Genomic DNA, 27,213 nt, shown 5'->3' with positions numbered 1-27,213 from the left:
CATCTTTAAAATAGTTCAAAAAAAGAAATTTGATTATACATATTAAATAGAAATATTATTCAGAAGACAGGAATTTATTAAAAAGATGTTCAATTACTTAGAAGTCATAATTAATACCTTATGAACGTATTTAATTAGATTGTCAGGTATGATACTAGCCATCTTGATGCAAGCTACCTTCCTGGTGTTTTATTGCCAAAGGAATAACTGGCCTTGACAATACTAGGAAAGATATATTTTTTTTGCTAGGATAGATTACACTAAATATATATAGTTCACTGTCTGTATACACGATTTGATAGGAGGATCATGGTCCATCTTCTTTTTTCCCGAAACTAACAAAATGCTTTCATCAAATATGGCTTAATTAGAGGATTATATGGATCAATTTGATCTCCCCCACTGCAAGACATTAATTAGATACACATGCAGGCACCAAGCTCTAATCGATAGCAGCGAAAGCTCCACCTAAATGATGCTATGTTAAGTGTTTTGAAGAAAAATGCAGTAGGTTTGCCGAAAAGGACGTCGCATAAATAAAATTGTTAATCAAAGATCAAGAACATTTATAGCCTAAATAGAAGTGTGTTAGATAGGTACCCTTCAAATTATGAGCATTCAGTCGTATACATCTTCAAAAGATGTTATCATCGTACCTCATGTTGGAGTCCATCAATTAATATTTCCACAGTTTCCCGAGCTACTCTTTACACTTTGACAAATCTTGCTTCACAATTTAAGAGTGTTTTGATGCCAGGGTTTTCCTTTTGGCCCATGGGAAATTACTTTTCAAGATAGAGCAAACTAGATTGAAGGTGAGAGTAATTCAAGAGAAGCACAGAGGTAAGAATTTTGGAATGAAAACGGTTACAGGTGATTGATGATGAGAAATGCTTTTGATGCTTGCTGTAAAGCTGTCACGTTTAATTTTTCTTTGACTCAAAAATGGAGAATCCTCCTTATGAAGGCATTAAGCTTCCGGTATGTCACGTTTAATCTTTTTTTTTTAATCCCAAAAAACGAGAAAAGGAAATTCATTTCCTTTCCTTATTCTTAATTCATTTACTATCACGGCAACTAAGCAAAATAACTTTCAGTCTAGTAAGCAGAATGTGACATGAAACTAACAGCAATAAAGACTCATAAATACCCTCTAGCTTATTGAACAAGTCCAAGTCCGCAATATGCTGTCTGTAGTATAGAGCATTACGGGGAGAAAAGATTTTTGGGTGCTAATCATTCACTCACGCCCATTCAGAATCAATTTCTTACATTTTGGACTCTGCATATATCTCATGGATTGAGAACTTAGATCTAGATGTTAGCATAGAGATAATAGGAACAAAAGAAGGCATGCCAATTATATATGTCGTTAACTTGACATACAAGCTGATCAATTCTGTTCCACTGTAACATATTAGCTGATCAGAGTGGAATCAGCCTAGCTATTTCACGTTTCATTTGTGACTCCCACAACAACACTATTGGAGCATCTAATTTCAAACTGGTTAGGATTTGAAATCTGTGCAGGCAACCAGAATTTTCCTGTGGGTATGTTTGTGTGGTGATATTCTAATAACAATGAGAATCATTGGAAAAAAATCAAGGGAACTTGACATTAGCTAGGTTGAGAAATGGGGGGAGAATACTTAAATAATATAAAGCTCTTGAATCACTTTCTAATTACAATAATTTAGAGAATCTTATTGCATTAGAACATGGGTGAATTAGATGGGGAAGAATTCACCAAATTGAGAATGCTGTTCCAGTAATTCTTATTGTCTTCGTAATAATTGCTACCACTGCCACTGCCACTGCCACTGCCACCACTATGGTCAGAGTCCTTGCCATCGTCTGACAAACTCCTCTCAGCAGAATCACTAAGCAAAAGATGAGTGAACCCTTCTTCCATGACATTTTTTCCAACATGAACATTGTCACAATTTGCCCTTAAAGAATCTGGATTCCATGGTGCTTCCATAGAAATTGTCATGTCATGAAGGGTTGATGTAAGGGATACTGAATTATCGGGCAAATGGCTTGAATTTGAAAGGCTTTTCCAATCATGTTCACCTTCTTCTTTGATAATTCCAGTCTCTGTTGACCCTGAAGTCCCAACAAACTCAATCATTGAAATTGAATTCTCTCCAACTGCACCTGAATTCATGACCGGTGGTGCATTTTCTGAGAAAGTTAGAGTAGATGTTGGAGACTCAAGGACATCTCCAATTCCCATGTTTAGACCACCACCGTTACCTTCACTTGATTTTGACCAACCATCACTCCAAGCTTTTAGCACATCAAGAGACCGCGGCGGTTGAGCCAAAGTTGATGAAGTTGAGCCTGGACTTGAACCTGAACCGGGAAAGTAACCTGGAGTAGTACTGCTAAGTTGGTGTTGAATTGAATGTGAACGTAGTTTGGATTCCCTGACCAATCTAGCTTCAGCTTCGAGCCGGGCACTTTCCCATTGAGCCATGTGGCTAAGATTTGCTGCATTCTTGGATTGACCGTCAATGGAAAGTAAAGCATCATTTTTCGACTTGTGAGTTACCGGATCAATCCCCATTTTGGCTAACCTTTTCTTAAGATGTGTATTCCAGTAATTCTTGATCTCATTATCTGTCCTCTTAGGCAAGTGAGTGGCTATAGCCGACCACCTGAAGACAAGACAACATAGAGACAGACCTTAAAAAAAAAAAAACAAAACAAAACCTAGAAATTACCATCGTCTACTACAAGCATTTCTGTGCTCTAAAATATTCAACGGATCAGTATGGACAAATAAAGTAACTTGGAAAGCCAAATGAAAAAGAAAAAAAGAAATCAATCTCATTTTCCCTGTCATGCTGCTGAAAAGAAAATTAAAGATATACATGCACCCAGCATTTAATGGCAACCAATAATGATACTTTGATTGAATGGCGAAAACAGTAAAGCAGAGACTACTGTTCAAAATGTTGGTCAAGAGGATTTGTCAAGATGGTAGGTTATAGACTTAGAGCTAGTGGGTAGTTGAGAGTGATTAAGAGAGGCTATTACATCGGAAACAGGTTACAGTTGAAGAGAGTGGTTGTTCCAGTCAGCAAATATTTGTGAACCAAAGACTATGGAAACAAAGAAACACAAAGTTCAAGAAACTTCACAGTAGCAATTAGTCGCGTTTGATGAGACCAGAATTCATGTGAACAAATGAGTTCTTGGAAAATCATGCGCGTGGAAAATTCAAAAACCGTGAATAAAAGAATAACAACAGTAACATCACATGAAAAGAAAGCATGTGACAGCAGATATAGTAGATATACCTGTTCCCCAAGAGGGCATGGAGTTGAATGATAGTTTGTTCTTCTTGCAAGCTGAACTTTCCTCTCTTAATATCTGGCCTGAGATAGTTAGTCCATCTAAGCCTGCAGCTCTTTCCACATCTTTGAAGACCTAAAAACCATCAGAGACTAAAAAGTTACACACATACACATGTCTATACACTCTCATTGAACTTGTTGGGCTTACACCCTTCATCTCTTAATTAAATCTAAGGCGAGCAAGCCTATAAGAAGCCAGCTAGCTAGAGTATATAAATCACCTGCTTTAGCGGGCAAGGCACGCCAGCTTCCATGACCGTGTTCTTCAATATAAGCTAGGAGTTTTTGATCTTCCTCGGGTGTCCATGGCCCTTTCTTCAAGCCCACCTTGTCACAGCATGGTGATCGACCCATAGTAACTTGCTTAGTGAAATGATCAGCAAAGAAGGAGGGTAGTTCTTTAGGCTCTTTATATAGCACAAGAAATGAATTCGACTTGTTGAGAGTAGCTGGGTGTGAGAGAGGAGGATTTTGTTGTATGTGAAGGAAGATATATGGGCATAGAAGAAAGGTCAGCGAAATAAATGACATAAAAAAAAAAAATTAATTTGATCAGAGTATTATGTGTACAAGCCACATGACAGCAGGATACCCTTAAATTCAAGCTACATATACGGTAGCTACTAGCTAGCTTTTGTCCATTTGGTACTCCGTACCTTTACTTGTTTTATAGGCCGCCCTACGTAGTAATTAATGATTTTAGGGTTCTATTAGATGTAATTTTTCATATATTTTTTTTTATATAAAGAAAATGGATAATAATTATATGCAAACAATTGTATAATTTTTTCATAGTTTTTTTTTACAAAGAAAATGGTATTTTTAGGTTAAAATATTTGACGTATAAAAACTAAGTAATTTTGCTGAATTTTAAGAAAGTCATTTATATTCTTACGTCCAAAATATTGCATTTAAATAATAAAAAGAAGAAATTCTTATATATAACCTTTCTAAAGACTCGAATCTTATGTAATAATAAAGGAGTATATATATGCACTTATAAGTTATTTTCTTAGTTAATTTAATATAAAAATTTATTTTAGACCTTCCTTAACAGTCTGGATTAAGGATTAATTAAGTTGTTGGGTTTTTTTTATTTATTTAAATATGGTACTGAAGCTTCTTCAAGTGACTATGTATTCCAATCATGCCAACAATCCCCCCTCCAATTAAAATCTAATAGCACAATTTAATGAGGTTCAAGTGTCAAAGCTTAATTAAATACAAGGAAAAACTATATAATTATATGCAAAAAATTGTATAAATTGCAGAGATTGATGACGATGAAAAGTCCAAAGTATCGGAGGAGAAATCAAGATCGAGAAAAATGACTCCAATTCTTCGGGGGGAATAAAGAAGAATATTTGGGGTTAAACAAATATATTAGTTATATATATATATAACTTAGAGTTTACTGAAGTCTCTAAATTCTACCATTAGTAATATTTATTAAATCCAAAAAATTTGTTATTAAAATGTTCAAAAGACCATAGACATAAATTGATAACAAAAAGATCCCAAAAATTTGAATTCAAAGTTAAAATAAGTCTCGAAAACTAGTTGCCACGTGAGATTTTTTTTAAAAAAAATGTTAGAAACAGATAAAAAGGAAAAACGGGTTGTACAAAACAATCATAAAACTATTTTCAAAATAAAAAGAATGAAACTTAAATTCCATATATATATATATATATATATATTCAATTTCTTTTTTTAAACCCCTTTCATAATTTGAGTCCAACTTTATATATATTTAACTATTTTGATTTTGCGTGATGATTTAAGGAACTTTTAACCAAATTCCTTCTTTTGAAGTTTTGGATTTATTTTCCAAATTTTTTCTAAGATCTATTTTCTCGTAATTAATTTTAGTGTTTTTAAGATTTTTTTCATATTTCATGTGCTTTTTTTGTTCATTAATGTAGGCAAGGGGTATTAATAATGTTTTCTTCATATATTGTTAAATTTAATAAATATCACCAATAGAATGATTTATTGGAGACTTGAGTAAAAACTTAGGGTTTTTTTAACTTGATTTTTGTATTATAAACTATCTCTATTATAAAAATACATACCGATGGATTTTTCCATTTTGTTTTACTTATAACTTTGTTAAAACTAATTTACAAGCTTGCACTATATTACAGATTAGATTAAAAAAATAATATAATTAAATATATACAAAATATAGAGAATTATTTGATATTTTTATTATAATTAGCTTAGTGAGTCAACATTAAAATTTACTCTTTGCTTAGTTTAAGTTTAGAATTAAATCGTGTAGAAGTTTTTTCAATATGACTCAATTGATTTGGTTGGTTTAAAGACATCCCAAGCAACCACTAAAAAACTTATAAGGAAAAAACTGAGAAACAATAATGAAATTAACATAAAAAATACATCTTGACCAAACTTCTTGGCTAACCTGGATTTAAAATTAAACCATGTAGAAGTTGTCTCTGATATAACCTAGTTGATTTGACTGAATAAAAAAAAGAGTTAAGTGTTCACATGAACAATGAGTTTCATACTTCTTGTAGTAATATAGAAATAATAATAATTCATCCTACACAAAAATAGATAATATTATATGAGTATATTTTTTTGTTAATATTTTGGATACTTAGAACATCATTGCTTATGATACAAAAATGACTACATTATTCTATTAGTTTCTTGTATTTCATTTTCTTGCTTATAAACAACTTACTATATGCCATATGATGTTGAATGTGGCAGATTTTTCAATGGACAATAAGAGGTATTCTTGAGTTAATTTCAACATCAATTAAGTTAATTCCCCTTCTGCATTTTAAAATTTTTACTAATTTTTCTTTATTGTTGATATCAGAATTTGAACTTAAAACGTCAAGGAAGAGAGCATAATTTAAGAAAGAGAAACTAAATGACTTGTTTTTTAATCAAAATCTCAGACTGAATTTCTTTACAATATATATTTGTTAATTATTTTTTCTTAAATCAGTTGTCAGCTTTATATTAAAATTTGTATTGCATGTTATTTTATTAAGTTCAAACTAATAAAAAAAATAATTGAAAGGTATTAAATATGGGGTTAATCTATCTCAAAACCCTTGAAGTTATTGAAACATTTGTTATTGCACATGAATTAAAATTTAGATTTTTATATATACCATTATTTTCTTTTAATTTTTTTATGAAAAATATGAAAAGCAAAAGGTTAATGGAAAGGCAATATTGTAGTTGGTATTGACATCAGACACAATGAGACTAGATAGTGATTTCAATGGTATTAGCAAAATAGTGATGTTAATAGAGACGATCCCGACAATGACTGATAATAACAAGTGTACAATATTTATGTGGAATTTTCTTGGAAAACAAATTATCATGTGTATTTAATTTAATTTTAAAAATGTGTGTTTGTATTTTATTAGTTATATATTATAATGAATTGATGCATTAATGTAGTATTAAGAAAGAGAAATTAAATTTGAGTTTTGTGGTTGTTAATGTGATGGTCACTGGAGATTTATATGATCGTTAACTTCAGAGCCCGTGTTATTAGTCGAGGTGCACGCAAACTAACCCGGACATCCATATTAATAAAAAAAATTTAAATTACTTGTTTTTTTAATGAAATTCTTTGAGTGATATATTTTTACAATATATTTGTTAATTATTTTTTCTTAAATCAAATTAAAGATCATGTTATAAGCTTTATATTAAGTTCAAACTAAGAAAAAATAACCGAAAAGTATAAAATATGGGGTTAATCTATCTTAAAATCCCTAAAGTCATTGAAAAATTTATTATTGCACATGAATTAAATTAAATTTTTTATATATACCCTTATTGTCTTTTAATTAGATATTTATTTGTTAAAAATATGAAACAAATGGTTAATGGAAAGGCAATGTTGCTGATAATAACATCAGACACAATGGTGACTAGAATATGGTGATTTCAATTGTATTTTTGTCGATAACAAAATAATGGTGTTATCAATACTAATATTACACTTGAAGTTGTGGCCCAGCAGTGGAAGGGGCTTGTTCCCTTTCTTTGCACCAGGGTTCGAGTTTCACTGTGCACGTCTGTCACCTCGCGGTGTTTTACATGCTCACTGGGCTTGCAGGATGTTCAGTGGGCCCGGTGATTAGTTGTGGTGCGCGTAAGCTGGCCCGGACTCCCCGGGTTACAAAAAAAAATGTCAACAATATTTATATGGAATTTTCTTAGTCATAAATTATCATGTGCATTTAATTATATTTTAAAACATGTGTATTTATATTTTATTATTATTATTATTATATATTAATGAAATGTTGCATTAATGTAGTACTAAGAAAGGGAAACTAAATTACTTGTTGCATTAATAATGTAGTGATCATAATACTAGTGATGACTCATGAGCCCATCAAATTATATTTTTATGATTTTTATCAAATATATCCACCCCCCTTTAAAAATCCAGAAACCTTACCCACCATCTAACACCATACGCGTCACAAAGTTCAAACGAATAAAAAAAAACCAACTGGAAGGTATTAGATATGGGGTTAATTTATCTCAAAACCCCTGAAGTTATTGAAACATTTGTTATCACACATGAATTAAAATTTAAATTTTTATATGTCTTTTAATTAAATATTTTTTTTATTAAAAATATGATAACCAAATGGTTAATGGAAATGACATCAGACACAATGGTGACATAGATGGTGATTTCAATAGTATTTTTGTCAATAATAAAATAGTGGTGTTAATTGATATGGAGACTATCCCAACACTGAGTGGAGGACAAAAATCATAACAATGGTAAGTGTTAGTGATGGTTGCAATATTAATGAAAATGAGATTGACTGATGGTTATGTCTATTTTGATTTATTTTAAGATTGCTTTTTTTTTTTTTAATCTTATGTACATTATATTTTGAAATGCATGGGTTATAAAAATCCCATGAAAACTTAATTAAATAATGTACAGATTTTATTTATTTATTTATTTTACTTGTTATAAAAATCCATGGGTTAGTCACTAACCTGTTTATGAGTTATTAATTAAATAATGTTTTTGGATCTTTTTATTTTTATTTTCTTAAAGCAATTATATTGATAGGTTTTCCATAACCCCATGAAAACTCATTCTCTCTTACCTTTACCAAATTTCATTTATTCTAGAAAAAGGAAATTTTGTTTTTTGCAAACTTAAAAAAGTATTATTATTATTATGATTGAAATGTTATTAATTCAAAAATAAAATTTCCTTCACCTGTTCTCTTCTGCCCAAGTCTCTCTTTGATTTCATATAAAAAAAAAGAAGATGTGAAGGCAATTGGATGTGATGGATTTTAATTGAAGGAGTAGAGGTCAAATCTAGAAAAGAAAATTCAAATCCTCTTTGAATTTTTCTATGGATTAACAATTTAGTCAATTGTTTGTTTTACAAGTACAATTTTTCTATGGATTATCAATGTTTCAAAGTTGATTTCACTGGGAGTATTTTGAATAATCAAGATTGAATTTGTTGACATGACATTGTACAAATTTTCAAATAATTATAATTTCATTTATATTTAACGTGTGATGTTTTCTTCATTATTGTTGGCATAACAATTGTTGTATTATTTACTTAATTATTAAGATTTGTTAGGTTTTGTGGAGTTTGAGAAGAGTCTAAGATATAATTTGATAAAACAAGTATAACTTTTAATTTAGATAAAAATAAAATTTTTACAAAAGACTCTAATGGTCTTGTTTTCTATTGAATTTAATTTTCATGATAATCAGAGTTTGAGAATGCTTTAAAATAATGAAAAGAAAATATTGTGCGAAATTATCTTTATTTATCTTGTTATATTTGGATTATTTTTCCTACTTAGATTAGGCTTTTAATTTAATTAGTAATTTACTAGATAGGAATCCTAATGCTAGATAAATTCTATTCGTTAGGTAAGTTTCGATTAGGAATTATTTTTCTATAAAAGATTCTAGGTATAAAACTAGAATAAATATGGATGTTTAATTTATTTTTATTAGAAGATTCAAAGTATTATTTAAGATTTTTTTATAAAATATCAAAGATTTTATCTAATTTCTCTACAGTGTTCAGGTTATAACTTTAGGGCTTAAGAACCCTAATTTTTATTGACTATACACTGTATTAATTGGTATTAGAATAGGTTGGCTTGTTTGATGGATAAAGATGGTAGCAATCTATTCTGCAATGTAAGTGTGAAGGCCATCTAGTATATTATGAAGGCTCAAGAGGCAGTATTAAGAGCACAATTGCATAGAATAGATGGTTTAGAGCAAACAATGGCAGAAATGTCACTGACCATGGCAATACTGTCAACTAGCTTAAAACAAATCCTTTGACTAGTGGAAGGCACAAACAAAATTCGCAAAGAAAAGAGGAATATGTTTGGAGACTTATTTCACGGTTGACCTTACCTTAGACCTTTTACTGAGATTCCACTTAGACAACCACTTATCCATGTGAAGGAGTCTAGTAAAAACAAAAATTCTAAATTATCTAATTATGTTAAAGATAATGTGACCAAAGATGATGCTAGCAAATACTTTTAGTTTTTTGACCTTATGTTGGTGAATGAAAAATAATGATCTTTCAATTATGAATGAAGATCTTGCAAATAAAGACACGGGAGACATGGTAATTTCTGACAAGCCTTTTAAAGATATTATAGAAAATTATCTTAGAATTCCTTTACATACAAAAGTTGAAGTAATAGAAGTCTCCAATGATGAGGAGGTTAAGTTTGAAGTGAAGAATATGTGAAGGAACTACAAATGAACTTAATAGAAACATAAAGTATAATATTGGATATGAATTGTTTTTAGCATGCACATCATAAATTAAATTTTGAAGTTCATAGGTCAAAGACATACTACTTCTTGAATAGACTAGCTACCATGCTATATTTGAAGTATTTATTTTGTTGGGTGGACGAATTTAATTTCTAATGGTTAACTTAGGGGTGAGTTTTTCAAAAGCAAAGGGGACTAATGTAGGGGCATTTTCTTCATTATTTTTGGCATAATAATAGTTATTGTATTATTTCCTTATTTGTTAAGATTTGTTAGGTTTTAAGGAGTTTAAGAAGAGTCCAAAATACAGTTTGGTAAAACAAACATAATTTTTTATCCGACCATTAGCTCGAGTTGAAATTATGATAGAAGATTTTGAAAGTTTTATTTTCTATTGAGTTAAATTTCATAATTATCGGAGATCGGGAACCCATTTAATTAAGAGCCAAAAGTTATTGTGCGAGATTATATTTATTTACCTTGCTGTATTTGGATTTCTTTTTCTATTTAGATTAGAATTTTCAATTTAACTATTAATTTACTTGTTATGGATCCTAATGCTAGATGAATTATATTAGTTAGGTAAGTTCTAATTATGAATCATTTTTCTATGAAAAATTCTAGGTCTATAACTAGTATAAATAAGAATATCTAGTTTATTTTTATTAGAAGAATCATATTATTATATTCAGATTCTTCATAAAATATTAGAGATATTTTTTAATTTCTCTACAGTGCTCAAGTTGTAGCTTTAGGGTTTGAGAACCTTAATTTTAAGGATTGCTTGTCATTATTTTTTTTTTGATAACCCGAGGCATCCGGACCAGTTTACGCGCACCACAACTAATCCCCGGGCTCACTGAACATCCTGCAAACTCATTTGACATGTAAGGCATCACAGGGGTGACAGACATGCATAGAGAGGATCGAACCCAGGTATAGAGGAAGGGAACAAACCCCTTCCCCTGCTAAGCTACGACCTCAAGTGCTGCTTGGCATTACTCTTAAAGGATAGGATTATTGATTTGAATTTTTTGGATATATAAAGATTTGAATTGAGCGGGAGCGGATTTAAACTTTGAGATATTAACTTTTTTGTCGAAAATATTTTAGTATTGTAAATATCAAGAAAAGCCTTTTGCAATTCAAGCACATGTTGGTGTCAAACTCTAAATGATAGAGGTATATACTGAAGATAAAAATTATAAAAACATGAATTTAGTTTTCAATTTTGCAGTTTAATACTTTATATAGTTCGCTTGATTTTGCTGCATTTTGTTCTTTATAGTATATGATAGTTTAAGGATCTATTAAATTGAAAATATATATAATAAAAATATTTTGAGAGGTTTTTAGTCAAAATACTACTAAATATAAAGGAAGATTAAAAAAAAAAATTCCTTCACATATGAATAAATGAATTGAGAAGCATTGAAAAAAAAAACGAAGCCTTTTTCAGACGAGCATCAGAATCATGAAGATGAGATGATTAGAAGGAAAAAAAATAAATTTTAATTTACATGCATAAAATGCTTAATGGGTGTGGAGACTTATGAAATAAATGCAAGTTTAGACTAGAAAAATGCGCATTCAAGAAAATAATTACTCATATTTCAAAAATTAAAGGGATTTAATATTTATAATTCAAAAATTACATTATCTTCTCTTTAGTAATAACACTACAAAAAAATGTTATTAAATGACATGATTCAATAATTAAAAATATACCGAACGAAATCCGTTAACATCAAAATCAATCAATTTAGTGGTTAAAATAAGTATAAATAATGATTTTCTCTCTTTTTTTTCAAACTAAAGAATGAAAAAAAAAGTTTTGAACTGAAATGACTTTTTTAAATATTTCAAAAATTAATTGGAATCGATATTTATAATTCAAAAAGTATAAGAAATGCAGTGAATATTTCTCTAAAAGTTCAAAAAAACCACTCATTTCTTTTGTTTTTTTCATTTTATTCCTCTATCTTTTAATCATATCCTTTCCTAATCAATTGATTTAAACTGGTCTTGAATTTAGTTCTACAAGAGCAAGATACTAAAAAGGTTTTTGCATTGTGGAGGTCCTCGGTGCCATGGGTCTTAGTCTCAAGCTACGCGGAGAACAATATTTCGCCATGGCTTTCAGTGTTAGGTTAGTTAATGGTCAGAGTTTATCACGTAGTTTTCGAAAAATATAATACTAATTAATAAGATCAAATCTTATTAGTCAACTAGAGAGGATAATGAAACTTTAGCCTGTTAGGAACATCTTTAATTTTCCAGAATAAGTGTCCGTTTGGGAGGCCATACCATATGGTCAGGCTGAAGCTGACTCCTCCATCAAGCTTCCGAAATCATGTCGTCTGACAAGAAGGACCATCAAATATACGTAGACATCTCCTTTCTCAACGTGCCGAGGATTCGATATTTCTATTCGTGTTTTCACTGTTGATTGCCCGATAGGACAAATAGTTGCTCGGAAAGGGTTCGAAGATGTTTCACTCCTGAGAGTTACTGGCTCGGGTCTTTTCTAGCTACTGAAATTGTTTACAATTTGGCTTCGATTTCTTAATACTGGAAAGGGTTCGAAGATATTCTACGATTGTAAAATAGCATATTTTATCTATGACTTTTTTTAAAAAAAAAATTATGGTGTAAGAAATTTTATTAAATTTTTAAAAGCTATTTTTAATTTTAAAAATAAATAAATATTATATGTATGATAAAGACAATATTTATTTATTATTTAAAGATAATATTTTAAAAATAAATAAATAAATATTAGTCTCAATCACAAGTTGTGATAATATAGTATTTATTTATCTCCCCCATTTTCTTTGGAATGAGTATGGATTTGGATGAGAGGGGGAAAAACCCATGTCCATTGGTTCTCGAAGCGAGCATATCATGATTGTGTAATTTATTTTCAAAATTTAAAATTAAAATAACTTTTAAATTTAAATAAATATTATCTTTATCACAACCGGAGATTGAAACTAGTATTTATTTATCTTTGAAAGATTATCTTTTAAAAATAAATAAATATTATCTTTTTCCATATAAATATAATATTTATTTATTTTTTAAATTTAAAATTTAAAATATCTTTTAAAGTTAAATAAATATTATCTTTACCACAGCCGAGACTAATACTTATTTATTTTAAAGTTTTAAAGTTGATGTACTAAACTAAATTTAATAATAAAATCAAAATATTCCAGACATTTTCTTACATTCAAAATTTTGTTTTGGATGAACTCACAGCTTAGCACCACTCAGTAAACTAATGCAACTTCAAAACATTTGGGGATGAAAAGCAGCCCACCACGTAAGTAAATTTTGTCTTCTCTCTGTTTTTAACATGTTAACAAAAACAACTCCGAAGTAAATATAATTTTAATCATAATTTTAAAACCCGGCTTAATTTAATAGATCAACCCGAAACCTATCCATAAATGATTTTGTGATTCAGCTACACTTATATTTATAAATAAAAAATAAAAAGTCTTACTATAAAAGAAGAAACAATGTAAGTTTAAAGAACTCTCTGTCCAGATAATTTTAAATACATAAATCTTCGTAGAATATAATGAATTCTTTTATTTGAACGTACCATAAAACAGTTTTAGACACATACATTTATAATTAGGAATATGTTGTAATCTTAATTATGGATTGTTGACTAGTTATAATCCTAATAATAATCGATAATCGTCTATTTAAACTTAATTATGCGAAGGAATCCTAAACTTAACAGTAGAAATTAACCTGAACACTTGCTCCAATTACACTTAATTATGCATTACTCAGTCGATGGGCCCTTGTGTTGCCAAAAACAGCGAGGCCTGGTATAAATTATGTCATTATAATCATCTCACAATCACATTTAAAACATGTTCCGATCCTACCTACATATTTAAAATGGTCCCAATCCTAAGGTACGTACCAATAATTAATCTAAGATCAGATGGTTGGAAGTATATTGGAATCCTAAGAGTGTGTTTGAGATGCAAATTGTGTTTTTTAAAAATTAATTTTTTATGTTTTTAGATTTGATGTACTAGTATTAAAAATAATTTTTTTAAAAAAAATATTATTTTAATACATTTTTAAATGAAAAATATTTTAAATCACAATCGTTTATTACAATTTTAAATAGGAGTAATATTAATTTAAATGCTAAGGTTTTGATAGTGTTTTAAAGGAGTCGAGTATATGTTGACGTAAGTTTAATTTTATTTTTTTTTTAAAAAAAATGCATATATCTTTAACCATCAAAACCAATCTCTTTAAGAGGGTATTAATTCAAATTATATATAATTTGAGCCATTATTAAGAACTTGCTCTTTTTTTTTCTTTTTTTTTCTTTTTTTTTTGTAAGTTCAAAACTTACCCCTGCCTACAAATGTTGACACTTTATGGAGGTGATGGTGACGGCGGCCGCTTCCATTGAAGGAGTGTATTCAGCAATGCAATGGTGAGGGATGTTTAAGTCATTTTGAGCGAGGATTAATGGAGGTGGGGGCACCAAGTTTGTGGGGGAGATGTCTTCTTTGATGCCATGGTGCATGAAATGACAAAAGAGAGGTCCCATGCAAAAAAAAGAAAAAAGAGCTAAGATAGAGAAAAATGCTTGTGTATGGTGCCCACAGGAAAAGGGGGATCCAAATTCATATTGGGTGGTCAAGACATGGGGACACCACCTTAATTTCTTCTTGACCACTGCCAGCCTCAGCCTTGCATATGGTCCAGCATTGTCTTAATTACCCTATTAAATGGATTTTCAGGACACATGTCATGGTTTTATAAGTCCATGTTATCCATGAACAAATATTTATACTTATAAAACTCAACCGGAGTCGATGCTTCATGAATTGATAGGGTTAACTCAGTTTAATCATCAAAAAAGATTTTTTAAAAGAATAAAAACAATATCATTTTAAAAAACAAATCAATATGTTGAGAATAAAAGAATTACATTATAACAAAAATCTAAAAGATATAGAAAAATTATTGTATAAAATAAATTATAAATCCCCTCACAAAACACTATGAATTCATTGTTCATAGTGCTTTTTTTTTTCTGTCCCTTTTTTTTTTTGATTTAGCACTTATAAGACCAAATTGTACATCAACTTAAGTTAATTTGTTAGGAAATGATGACATTGAAAGTCAAGGCACCAAAATGAAAAAAAAAAAAACAAGAGGAAATGAGTGCCTTTTTTATGGGTGAAATGTTTATTATATTCCTCATACTTTATGAATTATAAATAGTGCATTCTTTTAATTTTTTAAATTAAAAAAAAATAAATTAATTGTAGCACGAAACTTTATTTTCCTTACTTTTAAGTTCCTGGTTTGACAAAGAAAAGAGAGAAAATCCTCGTATTCCAATAGTAAAGAGAGAAATCAGTGTTTCTGGTAACCAAAATAGTTGATCTCGGTATTAATGAGCTTTATTTGGTCAGAATAGTTCCACTTAGCTATTGTTTCACCTTAAAATTGCCTAAAAAACTATAACTAAGCATGGGGAAATTTTTTATTTCAGGTTGAATTTGGGTTTTTGTATATTTTTTTAGGTTGTTTAAGACCATTTATTGATTTATCAATGTATTTAGGGTATTTTCTATATATTTTGGGTTAAAAATTTGTTGAAAAAATAGGATTCTAAATCAAAAAACAATGAACCTCAATTTTCCAGTTACTATAGCGGTTGTAATATGGGGAAAAGTAGACAAAGAATTGTCTAGTCTTTTCTTTTCAAAATCATTTGGGGTGGAGTTGTCCGCCCCATTAGGATTAAAAAAAAATATGATCCACATGTACATGCCTTTTTCAAAGGGTCGGGCCTAGTAGTGTTTTACCATTTTTTTTTAAAAAAATTACCCTTTAAAAAAACAATTGATGCTTTTTTAATATATTTTTTAAAATAACTTTTAAGTTTATATTTAAATTAGTACCCCTTCTCTTTGATTTTTTTTTATTTAGCATTTTTAAATAATGGTTTTTAAATATTTTGTAAGTGTTTAGTTTTTGAAGAGATTATTCTAATTCATCTATGATTTTTTTTACATTTTATATTTATTTTTTGATAGTATTTCTAATAAGTGAAACCTCTCTTATTATGTTTTTTTTCTCTATGATTTTATACAATTAATTTCATGTATGTGTCTATTTCTACTATCATTTTATTAAATAAAAAAATAATTTTAATAAACAGAGTTATTGAACACAACTAGGTAAATGATTTGTGTTGCAAAATCAAATATTTTAATTTAAATTTGTCTTTTTATTTTTCCAGTTATATTTTAGTTATTATAAATGATTTTTTATTTATTAACAAATGATTCTCATTTATTCTCATTTATTTATTTAGATGTGTGCATAAAGTTTTTCATTTACACTTAAGATTTTTTTTATATAAAAAAACCTGTAGAAAACCTTCATGTTCAAAATTTTTTATTGAAAACAAAAATATAGCCCGAAGCAGAACACAAATTTAGTTAATTCTAGCCATTGTACTATTGTTGCACAAGTAGTTTGTGTTTTTTTTTTTCAGAAAATCATACATCTTTTTTAATATGACACACAATAATCCTTTCTAAAACGGCAATATTTTTTTTTCAAAACTAATGTTATAATATTTGTTAAGAATATGACAATATTTTATTCCATTGATCAAATAGCATATTACGTTTCAACAATTAATATATTTTTTTTGTTTTTTATTTTATATTCTCATATGCTTTTTCTCTGGGGTATTTTCATCTCTTCTGGTAAGATTTCATCATGTTAATCATATACCTTGTATCCTTATTCATTAAGTATTTCACATGCATTCTAAAAATAACACATTTTTTTATATATAGTTAATATATCTTTCTTTTTTTTGGTTTTTTTGGGATTTAAATTTATTATTTTTATATTTCTATGTGCTCATACTATTTGATATTGTCATCTACTTAACATAAACTTGTTTAATATTTATTGTAGAGACATCTCAATGTATGTGTAAAAAAAAGAAAAAATATAGACATAAACTTGTTAAAGATTATATTGATTGAAAGGGATCTATAAACCACCATCCACACTTAATATGTTTATGTGAGATCATATCGATCAAGTTTAAATTCACTCAAAGTATGAAACACTACAACATTATCCAGTGTTACCGACGGACTCATTCTGTCGGTGACAGCAATGAAATCCGTTGGTGAAAATAATACCGACGGACTCACCGACAGAACACGTCCGTCGGTAAAACATTCGTCGGTAAATCCCATTTTCGTCGCTAATTCTGTCGCAAATAAAAAAACCACCCACCGACGGAAACACCGACGATTTACAGACGGATACGCGAGCGCAAAAAAAAAAGTTTCCCGCGGTAACATTACCGACGGAATAAATCCGTCGGTAATTTCAAGGGTAATTACCAATGGCATTATCGACGACAAATCCGTCGGTAAGTATGGCATGGCTGGTAATTTTGTTGCAACTCTCTGTGTAATACCGACGGATATTATCCGTCGGTAATGCCGTCAGAATTTAATCCCCGATGGATTATATCCGTCAGTGATGCCGTCGGTAATGATGGCATGGATGGTAATTTTTCGGCAACTCTCTGTTAAATACCGACGGATACTATCCGTCGGTATATCCGTCGGTAGGTATTTAAAATATATAAAAAAATAATTTATTAATTGTAAAAAACCTTAATAAACAAATAGAAATGCATTAAACATTAATAATGTAAAAGTAATGTTAAATAATATTCATTACAAATTTAATGTGTTTAAAAAGAAAAATTAAACTAGAATAGCGGCGGAGCTGGAGGAGGAGGCGGAGGAGGAGGAGGAGGCTGGTTGTTCCCGGGACCATACGGCCAAAAAGAAGCTGCACAAGTATCGTCACCCATCTTTGATCTCATCTCTATGACTATTTGACGGAGCTCGTCATAATTCGTTGAGAGTTATTGATATTGTTGTTTTAACACAATGAACTCCTCAGACTGGGTGTTCGATAGTGATGGAGAGCTTCCAACAGTTGAGACACTACGAGTCGAACGCAAGTTGTCAGCCGTAGTGTTGGAGAGCCCGTAGACCCTATTTTTATTGGGTCCACCAGACGATCTCGCCTCCATCCACAAATCTGGATCGAAATATATCTCTCCCTCAACCGGCTATTATAGGTCTCCTGAAAATTCCATCGGTAAAAAAATCATCAAATGCAATTCAAGATGCAATTCAAGAAAATAATAACTTACAAAATCCCTCAACCGGCTATTATAGGTCTCCTGAAAATTCCATCGGTAAAAAAATCATCAAATGCAATTCAAGATGCAATTCAAGAAAATAATAACTTACAAAATCCCTCAACCGGCTATTATAGGTCTCCTGAAAATTCCATCGGTAAAAAAATCATCAAATGCAATTCAAGATGCAATTCAAGAAAATAATAACTTATAAAATAAAATGAATGAACAAACATACCACGAAGTGCTGAGCACGGTTGTCCACGAACTGCTGCACCCCCTTTTGGCGGTCTTGACTCCGCACATGCATCTCTACAAACAGCTCCATTGGACTCGGTTCACGTCTAAGAGACGCAGCCTGTAAGGAAAAAATAGGTTGAAAGTTAAATATATTATAAGGAACGACAAATTAATTAACGATATATTTCATTAAAATTAATCTTACCATACGCTTTGCATGTACGCTGAATGGGACGGATCCGCCAGTGTGCGTGGTCACCGAACCATAAATTTGCCGGCGCCAGAACCATAAATTTGTCGGCGCCGTGAGAACCGCTCTGAGGTCACGTGCTCAATATATGCCGTCCATATTTCCCCCGAGATGAATGGCGGTTTGAATTCCTGCCAAACCGCCACCTCATTCCATCCTTCAAGACCGTTATCCCTCGCATGTCTTTTTGATTTTTTTTGGGTGTCATACCAAAAATCACACAACCTACTTCCATAGTAACAAATTAGAATTTAAAACATAAAATTATAAAACAAAAATAAATATTATTTTCGATGTTACCTAGTTTGCGCGTGATTCTCCCATACCCTCCTCACAACATTGTTGTCCACCCTATCCCACTCAAATTTGTTCTGTGTATATAAATAATTCATATAAAATAAAAATAGTACAAGATATAAAATTATAAAAATCATTTATTAAAAATTAACACCGACCTGAAATCGCTTAAACCATGCATCGATATTAGGTTTCCACTCAGGATGTTTGGAAACCTGGCTCCATTGAAACAATGGAATCTCCATCGACAATTTAAACGCCAATGTTATAGTCCTTGCAGCCTCAATGTTTGTGAACCTGAAATTAAATAAAAGTAGTAATTAATATGAATTGTGATTTCTTGTCTGATTTCTTGTCACAAAAAAAGTATATAAAAAAAAAAACTAAAACCTAAACAAACTTACATTGAGAGGTCATCCTTCCATTGTGCCTGGTACTTGCGGGTGAATTGACCCCGCTGTGAAGGCACACCGTTTCTGCGCTGTGAAACAGCGCTAGAAGAGGAAGCATCACAAGTTGGCGTAGATTCCTCGCCGTGATCAGCACCTAAGGATACGTCCTCCTCACTGCTAGAAGAACTAGCTGCAACCGTCTTCTGACGACGTGCTGTAGATTTCATTCTACGCATCTATACAAATATATACGAATAATTACATAATTAACTTCGATTATTTAAAAAAAAATTCGAGTGAGTCTCCCCTGTACTGGGGGGTCCCAAGTTGTCGACAAAATCATATTACACTTTCAATTTTATTTCACATCCTGATCCAATCATCCTGGATCTCAACCCAACTCATCATCATCAACACAACATTTTATTCAATAACATCATATAGAATTACAACTATGAACATTCATTGTTAAATTGGTACTAACATTAGATTTAAGTCATACAAATATCCTAAATTAAGATAAACTAATTAAATGCAATTCTATATATATAAATTAACATTTTTAAAACAAATCAACAATAACAATTATATTTATAAATTAACATTTTTAACATAAATTCAACAATAACAATTATAGCAATACAAACAATAATATCCTAAATTAAGATAAACTAATTAAATGCAATTCTATATATATAAATTAACATTTTTAAAACAAATCAACAATAACAATTATATTTATAAATTAACATTTTTAACATAAATTCAACAATAACAATTATAGCAATACAAACAATAATATCCTAAATTAAGATAAACTAATTAAATGCAATTCTATATATATAAATTAACATTTTTAAAACAAATCAACAATAACAATTATATTTATAAATTAACATTTTTAACATAAATTCAACAATAACAATTATAGCAATACAAACAATAATATCCTAAATTAAGATAAACTAATTAAGGGTGTCTCAAAAACAAAAACATAAGAATAAATTCACACACATATCAACATGAATATAAAAAATTCAAATTCAAATAACAATTGAATATTCACGAGTAATACTTACAATTACAAATTAATGTTAAAGTTTTACGAATATGTATATTTTATCATTTTTAAAAACAATATTATCACCATAAATGACTTCGCTTCTTAAATGAAAATAGGTAATGTTGGGGACACTCATGTATCTTTAGGTTTAGATTCATAAAAGAAAAGAAGGGAAAAAATATTTTATTTTTTTATTATTTATAAAATAAAAAGTCACATATTAATTGCTTTTATTACCCTTTAAGCAACAACCTATCTAACATCCAATGATGATTTATTTATTATGAGTTGATTTATAGGTAAAAACAATTAACACACACCAAAATCATGTGGAAAAATATTATAGCTTCAAAGGATTTTGCAAAAATAAAAATAAAGTCAGGTATTAAATGATTATGTTATCTATTCAACTATCTAAAGATAACACATAGTAATTGTTTGTTTATCCTACTTTAATTCTCAAATAATAAGAAAAACTAACATGAGACTAAGATTACATGGACAAAAAAAATACTATATCATGAAAATATTTTACACATAACATAAATAAAGCTTTATTTGAAGTTATTCTATTATTCATTCAATGATCTAAGGATAATGCCCAATGATTGTTTATTTATTCTAGGTTGATTATTGGGCAATAAAATTATATAATACACAAATAAAATTGCAAGGAAAATACAATAATGTCATTTGAAAACATAATGGTTTGAAAATAATTACACATAAGTCATATAGTAAGTAATTCTATTATTTGTTTAGTCAACATCCAAGAATAATGCCCAGTGATGGTTCATTTATCCTGGATTGATATGTGAATAACAAAACCTTAATAAACAACTATAATCAAGTCATAAAAAAATCATACATAATCAAAGCATAGAAAACTTATGCCAAGACCAAATTATTACACCTTAGTTAAACATGTTGTAACTCATCCTCTCAATTCCATAACGAGATATTGATTCCACACTTATTCCTCTTTAAAAAAATGAATCTCTGATGGCTTCATACCCTTACATCATAATGTGGATCTTAACACTCCAAATATTTCTAAAAAAATATGAATGAAAATCAATAATAAATTAAAAATTAATGAAAATTTCATTTTGGGTTTGAAATTAACCTTTGAGAGTGGTTAGGGTTAACTAAAAGCTATCAGAACTAGTTTGATAGTATCGATTTATGTATCTCACGTGTTGTTGTGATTGGTGGTGCGTGAATATATGCTGCAGTGACGTGAGATGAGCATGATTGGCTGGATTGAGTGCACCTTCTCCTCTTCTTTCCTATGCTGGCAATGAACTACAACATCACTTGACGAGAGAGATAAGACCATTTAAGGTTTTGGTTTTTTGTCTTCCTTCTTTTTTCACTCTTTGTTAGGTTGATGGGGTGATAATGATTTTGGATGATAGTTTGTGTTGGAGTTTCTGCCAACATTGATAGTGGCTATGAGAAAGCTAATATAAGTAGATGTTCATGGCATATGGTTAGGTCATCGATAGAAGGGCTGATTTTGCCAAAAACAAATATAGGGGGAAGAGTTGTCATGAGTTTGTTTTGGTGATGACTACTATGGTAAGAGCTGTTATGGCGGGTGGTTATTGTGTGTGGCTATGTTCTTAGCGAGGGGCTAATCTTGTCACTAAAGATGGTGGATGTGTGAAATGAGAGAGAGATAGAGGCTATCGCATTTATTCCTTTTTTTTCTTTTTTTTTCAGCACACTTTCTCTATTTTTCTTTCCTTCTACATTTGGGTTCTCACTCTTTTTCTTTTTTATTTTCCCCTTTCTTCATGGTATGGGTGAAGCTCAATTTATACCCCGTTTCATTTTTTTATTCATTCTTATCTTCTACCATATTCTACTCTTTTTATTATTATTATTATTTCTATCCTTATCCTCTTATCTTTTAGTTATTTGGAGAGTGGGCCAAAACTTTGCATTTTTTTTCTTTTTTTTTAAAATATGTTTAAAAATAGGGGTGAAAAATGAATTAAAACAACTACCCTCTCTTTACAATACTTATGGTATAAATACATTGGAAATTAATATTTGTTGACTTTGTATAGTAAGTTTGTAAAGAAAAGAAAGATAACACAAGAAAAGAAAGTTTTTTTTTGGAAGAACATCCAAATGAAAAACAAAAGTCATCATGTCAAACGATAACAAAGCTTAGAATTCAATCAAAATGGTACCTTAGTGTAAATGTTTTATCTAAATAAAACACTTTCATCAAGAGGTGATTGCCCTCAAAATCAAAATAAAATTGTCTCATCAAGAGGCTATTACCATCAAAATTAAAATAAAATGGTTTTGTTGAGAGGAGACCACTCTCAACATAAATGAAAGGATCAACTTAAAATTCATCTAAATGAGCTTGTTTTTTCCTTTTCTTTTTCTTTTCTTTTTCATGACAATAAAAGAGTATTATTGAGAGGTGACAACCCTCAATATAAAAATTAAATAGGTCAGATTTTTAGGACTAACCTTAACATGAAATAAAATTATCTTAATTGTATAGTTTAGTTTGATTTACCTGGTTATAAAATTCTACTATGAACCTTTTAATTTGTAAGGTTGAAACTTTTTGATAGCATGGCTTGAAATCTTTTAGTGATTATAGGAGATTGAACTTCCTGATGGCATGATTGATTTCCTAGTGGAAAGGTTGACTTCCTAATTGCAGGGCTGATTTACTAATTGCAGGGCTGACTTTCTTTTGGCAGGGCTAACTTTCTGATGACAAAGGTGGATCTTTTAATTGCAGGGCTAACCTTCCTGATGACAAGGTTGCTTCTTTTTAATGGCAAAACTGAACTTTCTAATTGTAAGTTACCTTATTTCTTATGTCAGGGTTGTTTCTTCCAAATAACATGGCTAAACTTCCTGATTGTAGGGTGGCTTCTTCTAGACAACAAAGTCATTTCTTCCTAATTATAAGGTTGATACTTCTTTCTTATGAGAAGGCTGATTATGTTTTAGTTCAAAATCTATAACTAATATTTTGCGTGTAAATGATTTTTACATTTCAATATATACTTTGGTTTCTTTAACCTCAAATTCTCTTACCCTGTCCTTGAAATTTGATCCATCCTATCAAGAATCACAACAAGTTGAATACACTATATAGTTTGGCTATATATTGTGGGTCTTTTACAAACCTACATTGCATAATAATTCAATAGCACTAAAGTTGTCTAGTTAAGAGCACCTTAATTAAGTTCTCAAGCTTGCTGTACTTGTTTCCAAGCTGTATTGTGTTGCTTTTTCAAAATTAATTATATTTTAATCAAACAATAAACATCTTATATATGCCACCCCTATCCGTGCACATAATTAATTTGGGTATAGTATTTGAGTAGAATATTTTGTTTCATTTGAGAAAATTACAGTCTTCATGCTTTACAAGCATACAAGTAAATTAATCTGGTTGCGAATTAGATAGTATTAGTTTATTGGTACCCGTTATACTGTGAATCAAATCAAATTTTTTAAAAGTAAAAAAAAATATCTAGGCATTGCTAATGTTTATTAGTAAAATAATAATAATAATTATATGGGGATTAATTGGATGCGACCTAGTCAACTTGGTGGGTCAAAAAACAACTTGAATGAATAGTAAAAATATAGTTTGACTAAAAAATAATATTCAACATATTTTAAAAAAAAATATTGAGATCATAACATATTTGATCAATTTCAATTAACTTATTAATCCACATGTCGGGTTATGAGCCAATAACAACCACATAAAAAGCAAAACAGCACAAATTATGAAGGAAAATTTCTAATAAATCTAATGTTTAATGATAAAATTGAAAAAAAAATCAATGAAAAATGATAAAAAAAAAATGACATGAATCAACTTGGGTTAACCTGTCAAACCTGCGATCCGAGTAATAAAATTGGGATAACCCAATGGAAAAAATTGGAATAAATTATGAAGTTCAATTCTCAATCAACTAAATATTGAAAGATAAAATTGAAAAACAAATTTGATTAAAAATGGAAATAAAAAATAACTCAAGTTAACTTAGGTTAACTCGTCAGACCCATGATTTGATTAATAAAACGAGGTAACCTCATAAAAAGCAAATCAAAACAAATAATGAAACTTAATTCTTAATCAATCTAATGCTAAAGGATAAAATTTTAAAAAATATTAATTAGAAAAGGAGAAAAATACTTCAATCAACCGAGTTAACTCGTCAAATCAGTGGTTCAGATTATGAAACTAAAATAACCTCATAAAAAGTTAATTGAAAAAGATTATGAAACTTAATCCCCAATAAATCTAATGTTGAAGGATTTAACTGAAATTAAAAAATTAATTAAAAAGGACACAAATAAAAACTCAAACAAACTCAGGTTAACTAACATAACTAGGGATTCAAGTCATGAGATGAAGATAATCTCATAGAAAGCAAAGTAAAACAAATCATAAAGTTTAATTCCCAATCAATTTGTTGTTGAAAGATGAACTTGAGAAAAAAAAATCAATTAGGAGAAAAGAGAAAAAAAAAACTTGAGGTAACCGAGTTAACCCGTCAAACCAGTGGTCCGGATTATGAGATTAAAATAACTTTATAAAAATTAATTTAAAAAATTAAAAAATTAAATATTCAACAAACTTAATGATAAATGATAATATTAAAAAAAACTATTATAATGAACAATATTTTGTACAATGAAAAGCCCTAATTGTTTTTTAATAATATAAAATATTTGAAAGTAGAGATGTCATGCTCAAGCTATAAATTATGCCTTACCTGCCCAATTCATTGTCAAAAGTAACTGTGGTAGTGTTTCTGTAATTAAAAGGATATGATGGCATCATCATCACAATTAAAGCTTTTAGCAAGTTAATGTCTGAAAATGAACCCTGAAAATAATGATTTGATATATCTGCAGAAAGCGTTATCTCCATAGATTATCTTTTCGTCATGTTCGACAAATGTCGGGAAAAAGAAGGATATAATTAATGCAAAAGAATACCCACTAATTTTCGTCAAATTCTAAGTAAGATCACTGAGACAATAAGAAACAAAACAAAACAAAAAATCTTTCTTTTATTTAAACCAGAAAAACCCCAAGAAAAATCATGTTTTAACATGTTTATTTTTATATTTTAAAAATACTTTTAAAACAATTTTACTTAAACCAAAAGATCCTCAATAAATAATTCTATCTCCTCTAATTGTTTTTGCGTTTTAAAAAAAAAAATTTAAATTTTTTTTATGTTTTTATTTTAAATTAATATTTTTTGATGTTTTTAAATTATTTTAATATGCTGATATGAAAAATAATTTTTAAAAAATAAAAAATATATTATTTTAATACATTTCTAATTAAAAATTACTTTTAAAAAACAACTACAAAAATACATAAAATGCTCACATCTCGTGATTTTTAATGAAGGTTGAATGAAAAAGCTTGACTCTCATCGACGATTTTGGATATTTCACTAATGAGGCCTAACAATGGAGTCTATTATCTCATTGATTAATGATTAATTAAAGTTAACTATGTATGTACGATGCAACCAATTCTTATATAGGCCGTTCATATTTTAAAAGTTAAGAAATCTTTTTTTTCATCCATTTTATTCAAAAGATCACCAATTTGTTATAATTTCATGTCCGGTTCTTCTACTTGATGTATTTTTTTTAGAATTCACCTCTGTCACAGCTCGGATAAGACTTGAATCAATATCTTTTTATTTTTTTAAATTATTTTTTAAATTTTTTTATCATTCTTTATATATTTTCTTATTTTTCTTTCTATCCAATTATCTTATTCTAATTTAATTTTTACTTTGTTGACAAATAAAATCATTAAGATATTTTTAAAATATTTTAAATATATATTTTCATAATATTAGCAAAAGTTTATCTTTAGTATTGAATTTATATTGTTTTTTCTTCATTTTATTTGTTGTCAGTGTATTATTTTTTAATTATATTATTAAATTAATTAAGTTTATTAAACTCATTTCAGATAAGGATAAAATCTTAATTTTTTTTCTTTTTTTTTTTAAATATTTACATTATTATGATATTTTTCTTACAGTAGAAAAAAAGAGCATTACCTGCATCATGGCGTGGGAAACCCGTGTAGAATCGAATTATTTCGTCAAGGATCAAGGCAACTATTGACTACTCTGTCTTGCTCCTAATACAAGGTTCCGCTATCCTAGCACGAGGTCCCATATATATAATACAATGTACATTATAGAATGACCATATCTTCCCATAGTTAAAAAAACAAAAAATCATATAGTAAGTGATGCAATGGTAAAAACTTGAGACTAAAAAGTTTATTTCTTATGTGGTTTCAGGTTTGAGCCATGTAGTTGCTAATATAATGATCACTAGTGATTTACATAGTCGTTAACTTCAGGACCCGTTGAATTAGTTGAGGTATACGCAAACTGACTCGGATATCCACGTTAATAAAAAAAAAAAAAACAAAAATGCTCTACAATGCCGATATCTGCCATTAACACTAACAATAATCGGATTGTTCAACATTTGAAAGGTTATTGC

The 27,213-nt window shown here is 29.3% G+C and overlaps 1 protein-coding gene across 1 annotated transcript; it reads right to left on the bottom strand.

Annotated features, from left to right (window-relative positions):
- Positions 1–1,591: 1,591 nt before the first annotated feature.
- Positions 1,592–3,855, bottom strand: LOC133670948 (transcription factor MYB16). Its single transcript, XM_062091547.1, has 3 exons — positions 3,584–3,855; positions 3,306–3,435; positions 1,592–2,660 (listed from the first exon to the last, which is right to left on the bottom strand). The coding sequence occupies exons 1-3, from the start codon at positions 3,714–3,716 to the stop codon at positions 1,712–1,714; spliced, it is 1,212 nt and encodes a 403-aa protein (XP_061947531.1). The 5' UTR covers positions 3,717–3,855; the 3' UTR covers positions 1,592–1,711.
- Positions 3,856–27,213: the final 23,358 nt, after the last annotated feature.

This window comes from Populus nigra, chromosome 13 (genome assembly GCF_951802175.1).
Source record: "Populus nigra chromosome 13, ddPopNigr1.1, whole genome shotgun sequence".
In the NCBI taxonomy this organism is placed as follows: domain Eukaryota; kingdom Viridiplantae; phylum Streptophyta; class Magnoliopsida; order Malpighiales; family Salicaceae; genus Populus; species Populus nigra.
Note: the sequence above shows the minus strand (reverse complement) of the source record. Positions and strands in the feature narration are given on the sequence as shown.

What these genes read in the sequence shown, in the direction of transcription:
- LOC133670948 (XM_062091547.1), bottom strand. Translation starts at nt 3,716, where the DNA reads ATGGGTCGATCACCATGCTGTGACAAGGTGGGCTTGAAGAAAGGGCCA. An exon ending in TGCCTTGCCCGCTAAAGCAG is followed by an intron (nt 3,436 to 3,583) that starts GTGATTTATATA and finishes GATGGTTTTTAG; the next exon opens with GTCTTCAAAGATGTGGAAAG. An exon ending in CATGCCCTCTTGGGGAACAG is followed by an intron (nt 2,661 to 3,305) that starts GTATATCTACTA and finishes TCTTGTCTTCAG; the next exon opens with GTGGTCGGCTATAGCCACTC.